General features: G+C 37.6%; 1 protein-coding gene and 1 long non-coding RNA gene across 5 annotated transcripts in view; one reads left to right on the forward strand and one right to left on the reverse strand.

Annotated features, from left to right (window-relative positions):
* The window catches only part of utp6 (UTP6 small subunit processome component), a 7,295-nt gene extending 3,449 nt beyond the window's left edge, over positions 1–3,846 (forward strand). For all 4 annotated transcript variants that reach the window (XM_016499779.1, XM_016499782.1, XM_016499780.1 and 1 more), the window contains 9 exons: positions 830–1,005; positions 1,108–1,187; positions 1,365–1,442; positions 1,568–1,747; positions 2,494–2,574; positions 2,786–2,895; positions 3,166–3,232; positions 3,336–3,408; positions 3,509–3,846. In XM_016499779.1, coding sequence (XP_016355265.1) covers positions 830–1,005; positions 1,108–1,187; positions 1,365–1,442; positions 1,568–1,747; positions 2,494–2,574; positions 2,786–2,895; positions 3,166–3,232; positions 3,336–3,408; positions 3,509–3,663 — 1,000 coding nt within the window. In that variant the 3' untranslated portion in view covers positions 3,664–3,846. The remainder of the gene's footprint in view (positions 1–829; positions 1,006–1,107; positions 1,188–1,364; positions 1,443–1,567; positions 1,748–2,493; positions 2,575–2,785; positions 2,896–3,165; positions 3,233–3,335; positions 3,409–3,508) is intronic.
* A 723-nt stretch (positions 3,847–4,569) lies between these two features.
* On the reverse strand, positions 4,570–6,830 carry LOC107698693 (uncharacterized). Its single transcript, XR_001635375.1, has 2 exons — positions 6,675–6,830; positions 4,570–5,136 (listed from the first exon to the last, which is right to left on the reverse strand). It is a non-coding gene; the product is annotated as an uncharacterized LOC107698693 (long non-coding RNA).
* Between the last annotated feature and the right edge of the window lie 2,488 nt (positions 6,831–9,318).

Raw genomic sequence — 9,318 nt, forward strand, 5'->3', positions numbered from 1 at the left:
GACGTATGAGGTCGGCTTTGCGCATGCGCCGCTCAGAAGTGACGAACGCGGAAGCGAAGGGGAGAGATCAAAACAAAACAACATTCACTAATTAGAAGTACAAAACGAGGATTTGTAAAGAAGAATGTTGAAGGATTTCGATATAAGCCAAGAGGAGACTGGTTTTCCTTTGCTAAAGTAAGGAAATTTTGCTTCCTTTGCTCCTGTTAACAAATGTTGGTTTTCACGAGACTCACCAGCGCATGCGCAACGCCGACCTCATACGTCATCCGCCCAGAACTGCTTCCAGAGTACAACAGTGAGCGCAAGCTAGATTAAAGTGATTATTACGTTTTGAATATGGATATTTTTCTTACAAAAACACATCGATTCGCTACAGAAGGCCTTTGTTCACCCCCCAGAGCCGTGTGCGACACTTTTTTACATTTTTTTTTATGGATGGACACATTTTAATTAAGTGCTTTTGGACTGATGCATGCAACACCCGCTGCGTGCCATTAAACGGCTTGAAAGATCAAAGACAATTTTTAATATAACCCCGACTGGATTCGTCTGAAAGAAGAAAGTCACATACACCTAGGATGACTTGAGGGTGAGTAATTTATGGGCTAATTTTAATTTTTAGGTGAACTAACCCTTTAATGACAGAATTTTCATTTCTGGGTGAACCATCCCTTTAATTAGAGGTTGACTGATTTATTATTTTTGCTGAATAAAAATGCTGTAGGAGCTATTGTAAATGAACAAATTAATGCTGAAACTAGTATTGGGGAAAATCCATTTACAGGAAGTCCTGAAAAGGTGATGTTTAAATACTGTTTGTGTTCAGACTGCAGAGTCAGTATGTCGATGACTGCATGATGTGGGATTTCATGGCTAAGCGTGAGCTGGATGCTGCTGGGGCTCCAGAGCTCCAGTCTGCGAAAGGAAGAGCTTCTGATACAGACCGCAGAGAAGAACGCTGCTGTGTCGTTTATGAAGAGGCTCTAAAGAGCCTTAATACAGGTATCATGATATAACACTAGGATTTAGTGGTGGAATATGATTGGATTCTCATGGTTCTAGCTGTATGTAATTTGCCTACATATGTGTAATTTATTTTTGTAGAGGCCATGTGGACATGTTATGTCACATTCTGTCTTGAGAGATATAAGCGGAAGACAAATGTCAATGAACTCAAGGAAAAGGTAATAAACCTGGGTTTTTTTTTTATTGTGGTGTTGCAGTGTTCATGATAATCTTGATCAGAATAACATGGACTTGCTGTATTTGGGAAGTTTGATTTATTATATTAAACCATATTTACTTTTTTTTCTTTTTCTAAGTGCGATTGACACATATTGTGTGCCTGTTCACTTTTTCAGAGAAAGGAACGATTACTCCGAGTCTTACAGAGTGCTCATGATGCCGAGCTTTTGCAAGAGTCATTCTACAAGAACTGGGTAATGTTCACTTTTAACATTGGAATCTCACTGCAAAACCTCCTGCTTACACACCTTATGCAGCACTTGGTTAAAATGGTGCTGCAGGTATAATGTAGGCCACTTTCTATCTCCTCAAAAAACAGCTACAGGTCCTGCTGTCGTCAGGGGATACAGTATCTGCTACCCAGATCGCCATTACAGCCACCCAGTGCTTCAGCCAATCATTTGAGATGTGGAGCTTCAGCCTCCAGACATTGGTCCAGCTGGAGAGCACAGAGGCGGGACATCTATTCCAGGAAGCCCTGAAACACGTGAATCCCAAGGTAGCGGTTGTACCACAGCTGCCTCTAAGTGGGACATCTTCTAACAGCAGATTTGCCTTAATTAGTCCACTTGAACAAATGAACTACTTCTGAATGCATTTCTTAAAAAAAAAAAAAATGTTAATAATAATTGGATAACAGTACTATAGTTACATTTTATCCAAAGCGACTTAACATTGCTTTTAAGACATACAGTTTATCAGTAAATGCATTCCCTGAGAATTGAACTCCAGACCTTGGTGTTGCTAACATCATGCTCTACTGCTTGAGCTACAGGAATTCCTACATATAATTGTAGTTAAGTGATAAGAGTCATCCTTTGCTACTCTAACTCAGTTCTATCCTCAGCGCTCTTTCGTAAACCAGCTAGTGAAAAATAGCCATTTTTGCGGGATTATGAAGCCTGTAGTTACATAACCCTGCATAGAGGCCGTTATCCAAGCACATGGGAACATAATGCTATAGAGTGATATCCGCATGCACAATTATCCTGTTTCATTTTTCAGTCGTCCTCTATGTTTGTTTTTTTTCCCCCAAACAATATGGTTCTGTCAGTTTCTTGCAAAATTTGAGATATTAAGGGAGAAAAGTGAGGGAACCCATTACTAATTAAATGTAATATAATACAATGAGGTCCAGAAAATCCTTGTAGCAGTAGTGCAAATGCTCTTATTTTCATGAATTATATTATCAGAAGTTTGAACCCAATGATATATTTCATAATCAGTCTATAATATGTTCTACAGGAAAGTCTGCCATTATGGCAGCTGCAGGCTGATTGGTGCATGACCTCACAGAGACCTGAGGACACGGAGACCTTTTTTCAGGTGGGACATGACTCAAAAATGTTTGCACTAAAACTCATCCAAGACCAATTGATGATGGTGGCTAAAAAGGCATTCAGATCATTTTTGACTTTTTGTTATAGTCCTGATTCCATAATGTTTAATTTGATTACATAAGTTTTAATTCTAATGTAGTCCACAGTGTTAATGTATATAATGTAATAATAAATTGCTCCTGATCCTGTACTTGCAGAAAGGGCTTCTGTCCCTAGTACCTGCAGTGTCATCTGCCATGAAGGAAAAATACCTTGAATGGTCCTATAAAACTGGTGGTTACAAAAGGGCTAGAAAAACGTTCACAAGGTACACATCAAATACAGCTGTGCTCTATGGTTCTCTTTCTTTCTGTATATACAGTGGGTCCTAAAAAGGGCTGAGGCCACTAGTAAAAATATGTATTTTGCATTGTTCTAATTTAAAAGAGTTGTTTAAATTCCAAATCCTGAAATGTTATTTTCAGTTTTAATTTTAAATACTAGTTTTTCAGTGTGGTTTTAGACTTTCGGGACTCCACTGTATATCTAGAAATTAGGCATAAGCAATTTAAAAACAACCTCTTCTCTTGGATTTCAGCTTGCATGAACACAGACCCTTCACTAAGGCATTCTTCATGAAGATGATTGAGATTGAGAAAGAGCAGGTAAAGGTGATGTAGCACCTGTCAGGTGTCTGAAATATCTAGTAACCAGCAGACATGTGTATGAACACATACAATGTATTACTGATTTGTATTATTCTCCCAGGAGACACCAAAGATGAGTAACCTGAGAGACTACTATGAGCGCGCGCTTCGTGAGTTCGGTTGCTTAGATGAAGGTGAGTGTGATTCAGTGCTTTTAGCCTTTGAAGAGGCAACTCTCTTTCATACTTTGAGTAGAATATTTCACTGATCAACCAAAATAATTTGCTGTTTTAGATCTCTGGATGGACTACATCAAGGAAGAGTTGGGAAGGCATGGAAACCCAGAGAACTGTGGGAAGCTCCACTGGAGGGCTGTTAAGACCCTGGAGGGCGAAAGTGTTGAGCGTTTTACCACGCAGTACACACTTCTGCAGACCGGGCACGTGTAAAACCAGCATAAATCTTCAGTGTTTTCTGTATTGTTCAAATATGGACCACAAATTGGCTTCAGTGATTTCTCTTTGAAAAGCCCAATTCCTGTGTTGCAGTCTGTAAAGGGGAAAAATGAAGTTCATTTCCTGATCCTTCTGAATTTTTTCAAACATGGTGATGCATAGACATTTGTGCTTTTCTGTTGTTCCAGTAATAAACATTTTATGACATGAAGTTGTCTTAATGTTAAAGAAATGCTTTACACTGTATTTTAACAGATCCTGACTTGCACCAGCACACTAAATAAAACAAAAGCTCAATATAAACATGTAACCGTAGAGAAATGCTGAAGTACGTAGCATCAACACAAAGTCGGAATACTCTTGACTTTTCTTTTGCATTATAAAGCTAGACATTCATTTTGCTATCACAGAACAGGTGTTATTTATTTTTTGCCCCAGGAAAAATTTTTTTCTAAGGAAACATGGTAAAAGTAAAAATTCTAACCTATAAATCACAATGGTGCGTTACCCGATGTCACATTTTTAACATGAAATAAAAGTTAAAAGTTTGACACATATAGTAATAGTTAATACACTGATAACTGTCAAGTTAACTACATCAGATATCTAGTGATTAAGGACACTTCCAGTTCTCTATCAAGTTGTAAAAACAAGAATTTAATCGCAGTCATTGATGCCTTTCATTAACCATGGAGTTAAGAAATAAGCTGTATGAGAGGTCATAGGTTAACAATAAATAAATTACATTATGCTTAGTCATTGTCAACGAATGTTTTGTTAGAAGTAACCAAGACACACAAGCTGACTCCACTGACGATAGCAGCAAACAGGTTGAAAAGCCTGCTGATCCAGTGGTTGTTTTGTTTTTGTTCGGCTGTCTCCAAGCTTGTGTAAAAAACTGGGGGCAGGTAGCATCTCTGAATCCTTTCGTCTGTGGTAGCCATATTTTTAATTAAGAGACACGCTTATTTTGGTTTACTAGATTACACTGAATCACATCAACTCTAATAATACAGTAGGGAAATTTCAACAGAATTAGAAACTAATGAAGTTTAGTAACCAATTAGATGAAAGTCAGGCATGTTAAAATTCCTTTAAAATGAACTGAACATTGCTTGACATCAACATGGTTCCAGAATTTCCTCTGACGTCACTGATGCAGTCTTGCACACAAAAAAATGGCTGAAATTTTGGGTCAGTGCTTCCTTAGCAGAATGTAGGTGAAGAGGGCCACAAGTCCAGCAGACAGCAGGCCAATGACACACTGGTGGATGGTTATAGCACTCTCCAGTGAGTGAATGCGTTCTTCCATGGCACTGGTGTGAATGTAGTCATAGATTGAGGCCCCGATGCTCCACACCACCCAGACTGCATCCACCAACGCCTTCATTGTGGGAGACACCATTCAGTGTGTGGCTGCCCCACAGTGTGGGATCCTCACAGCAGCCCTCACTCACCCCACCCCCACTATGGGACAGAGAATAGAATTGGTACAGCATGCCAAAAGCCTGAGGAGCAAATAGTATTGACAGAAGACAGTAAAAGCTTGACCAGCATGACCTTTTGTTATTTTTTTGTTTTGTTTTTTTGTTTAATTATATTAGAAAACACCTGGGGGCATGGTAAAATTAAAATACACTCTCAAACTAAAGTAGTAACACTGTCCGGGTATAATGTACATACTTTATACATTTAATGTTTATGCACCCTCTATTGTAATATTTCTTAATATAATATCTTGTTTGGTTCTACAACAAATTCTACAGCATGTTAAAGGGATAGTTCTCCAAAAATGAAATTTCTGTTATCATTTAGTCACCGTCAAGATGTTCTGAAACATTTTCTTTCTTCTGCAGAACATAGAAGACATAGAAATGTCTCAGTATTTATGTATGCATTAATTAATTAAGTTTATTATTATTATTATTATTATTATTGTGTCCATACATTGGAAGTCAATGGCCACCAAACTTTTTGGTCACCAACATTCTTCTAAATATCTTCTTTTGTGTTCCACAATAGAAAACATGTCATACAGGTGTGGAACAATGACAAAATTTTTATTTTTTTGTGAACTATACCTTTAATTTCAAGTGAAAAGCATTTCACTGTGCCATCATTGAGCATGTGACCAAAAAATGTTGAATACACTAAATAAAGTTCTGCTTGAACAGATGTGTGGTTGTACAACCGATTCCTCACACTAAACTAAGGGCACTTTATGCCTATCTACACTTTGATGATGTCTCTCTGGAATGAGACCACTTAGTAAAATGTCATTAAATGAGCAATAGCTGACAACAAGCTCCTGTTTCCCTCTTATTCTTTGGAGAATTTGCATAATTATGCAATATGTATTTCCTATTATGGAACAAACAACACACAGAACAAGTGTGCAGGCATCTTCACTATCCCGTGGTGACTACAGTAATACCTTTATTATTCAAAATGGAAAATAATCAAAACAATGCAGGCGTTTGTATGAAGAATTCCTCACATGACGCTCTGGGGCTTTCATTCAAACTAAAAGAGATGCTGTTTTATATTATAACGTATTTGCTTGTAATAGTGACGTTTTTTGTTACTGCATTGACCAGTCGGTCTGCCCACCTGACAGAACGAGCCCAGATACAACTCACAGCCCCTAATGTTTACATGTGTAATATAAGCATGGCATCCTTCACAACAACAGCAACAGTGTGACATTAATTGCACAATTAGTTAGTTAGCACAATGCAAAAGCCTGTGCCACTGCCGATTCAATCATCAAGTTAAAAAGGCCACGAGGAACTGTACAACTTTCCACTGATTTACAGGCCATTACTGCTCAGCTCACTAGGCCCATCATATGGGTAAAAGCATCATCCGTGCTGAATAAAATGCACTATGTGTGAGTTAGTATCAGACGGTTTTTGAAAGAAGCTAGATCACAGCATTTAGGGAATGATCTTCAGCTGACATCCCTTCTCGCACAAACAGCGTGATGAACAATGATGGACACTCACCGAAGAATCGCCGATGTTAGCTGGACAACGAATGCAATGTGGATGATCATTCCTACAGTTGAATATTTTGTGAAAATACACCGGGCCGTATGACAGAAATCCTCGACCCTCCGCCGCGAGCCCGAAGCGGCTGCCGTGATGACGACATTGCAAAGGGCGTGTCTGTCTTCCATTGAGAAGCAATGTCAGTTTTTATATAGAACTTGTGAACAAAACGACAAATCTCTTTAATATAATCTGGGGAAAACATCAACAACGGAGAACACGAAAAAAAAAATTTACAAACACAATATTGGTATTTAATTTGGCTTTTAAAATGTGTTTGTTCATATGCTTTTGTTCTTTTTATTTTTTGTTCTATATAGGCCGGTAATACTTACCTATACAACTACAGTCGTGGAAAAAGAAGAACAATACCAATATTTACGAATGGTAACTTTTCATATTAATGTGTCACCACAGGGGGCCGCTCCACACTGCAATGAGAGCCTTTAGAATGAATCCCAGATAATTGAAGAAAAAAATCATACATTTACAGTCTGTTGCCTAATGAAAGGATACTTTCAGTTTTCAACAGAGGCCTATAAAAACAGAAATACATTTTAATTTAATTTTTTAAATGGTGTTACACAGACATTAATTGACACTTAACAGACTTTAGAGGCGACATAAATGGAATAATGATGGATTATTTTAATTATATAATAAGTAAAAGCACTAAACAAAACGTGTTAATATATTTAATTAATTGTTTACATTTTTATAAAATGCCACTAAGTCAGTAAGTGTTTTGATACCACATAAAGGACATGGTTTATTATGGCAGGACCAGTGCATTTATCATCGGTTCTACACGAGGATCTTGAAATAGCCTGGCTATGCAGTCACATCAACGATCCTATTTTGGGAGGTCCCGGGCGCGGACACACAAGTCCTACTACGATGAAGTATTGGCTTATGAATATTAATTACGTCGAGTGACGTCTACCCGGTAGGTCAAACCATCAGGCGGTTTAATCTGTTTTTATACAGTCTATGGGTTTAACTAAAGATTAAAAATTAATTAGGGTACGTGAATGGACACTCCTGGAGGGTTACTAAGCAACGTCAGCCTGTCTTAATTAATATTCATAAGATAAGCCTTCACCGTAGTAGTTTTCTGATTCTAGTCCCAGACACAATTAATTTCGCATGTGGTCGAAGGAACCAGTCGGTGGCGCTTCAGCGCAACATGTACAAATATGATATGTCTACAACAGCCAGATGGATAATTCATTAATAACGAGCACATGGGGTCGCTCTGGCTAAAACAGCATAACGTCACATGGAGAATTTCAAAAGGCTTACGCATTAACGAGGCTCATTGTTCCACCGCGTAATATTGACTTTTTCCCTTCGTCCACTTTTGCGCAAAGGGAGAGTGTTGTAAGCGGTCCCTGTGGATATACTGTGTCTTCACGAGGAGTTGAGCGCAAATAAGGGGGCGGGTGATGATAATGTGTGAAGAGTGGCAGCAACTTCTCACTGCACGGCAACATTTTCCGTTCTTCTTCAGGCGATATGCCCATTCTTTCTAAAGAAGCTCCAAGGAGGAAGGCTGCTGGACATGGTGAAAATGACAGGTAAAAAGTGAGACCCTGGTGGTTGGATAGGCTCGCGCGCTCTTCACTGGACGCGTCGTGTCGTGTCGTTATTTCTCATGTTATAGGCGCTGGGACGATCGCGTTTCCGAGATATGCCGATGGTCTATTGCAAATGTCATAGATTAACACAGACTAACACACTTTTAACGCACGATCACGCAACCTGAAGCAAAATTCAGCAACAATTGAGAGTGTGTCAGAGGCTGGGTCTTTGCGGGCAAGGTGAGTTTTCCTTTTATTCAACTGGCCTACAAAGTCCCAGTTTTCGGCCCATGTGACCATCTCTGTCAATTGACCGTGTGTGTGTATGTATAATGGAGTTTATATCTAGTATTGATAATAATAAAGTACTGAAATAGAACACAACAGAATAGAATAGTTAAAGATTGTGTTCTATTCTTTGATAATGGGATAATTGATAACATAAAAATGTTTAATTTCCGTTCTTCACACTTAAAAAAAAAACTTTCTTAAACCTTTCATTTTTTTATTGATGATTTAAATGCAGAATTATTTATGTACTTAAAATATTTGATATATTAAAAAAATGTGATGTAGGCTATGTATTCTTAAGTACTACATATTACTACAGCCTAATTAAACTAATATAATTAAATACATATAGGCTGAAAAATCTGAAATTATCTTTAGTCATCATCAGTATTTTACAGTATCTGTTAACTTTAACAAAAAGTTGTGTGTAGTTAAAAGAAAGAAAGAAAGAAAGAAAGAAAGAAAGAAAGAAAGAAAGAAAGAAAGAAAGAAAGAAAGAAAGAAAGAAAGAAAGAAAGAAAGAAAGAAAGAAAGAAAGAAAGAAAGAAAGAAAGAAAGAAAGAAAGAGAAAAAAGAAAAATGATAATGTTTACATTTCCATTCTTCACACTTTTTTAAAACGTTCTTAAACCTATAATTTTTATGATTTAAATGTAGAATTATTTATGCACTTAAAAATATTTTATATATGACAAAAATGTGACATATGTATACTTAAATATAGCAGA

This window comes from Sinocyclocheilus anshuiensis, unplaced genomic scaffold (genome assembly GCF_001515605.1).
Source record: "Sinocyclocheilus anshuiensis isolate Anshui unplaced genomic scaffold, SAMN03320099.WGS_v1.1 scaffold314, whole genome shotgun sequence".
Classification (NCBI taxonomy): Eukaryota; Metazoa; Chordata; class Actinopteri; order Cypriniformes; family Cyprinidae; genus Sinocyclocheilus; species Sinocyclocheilus anshuiensis.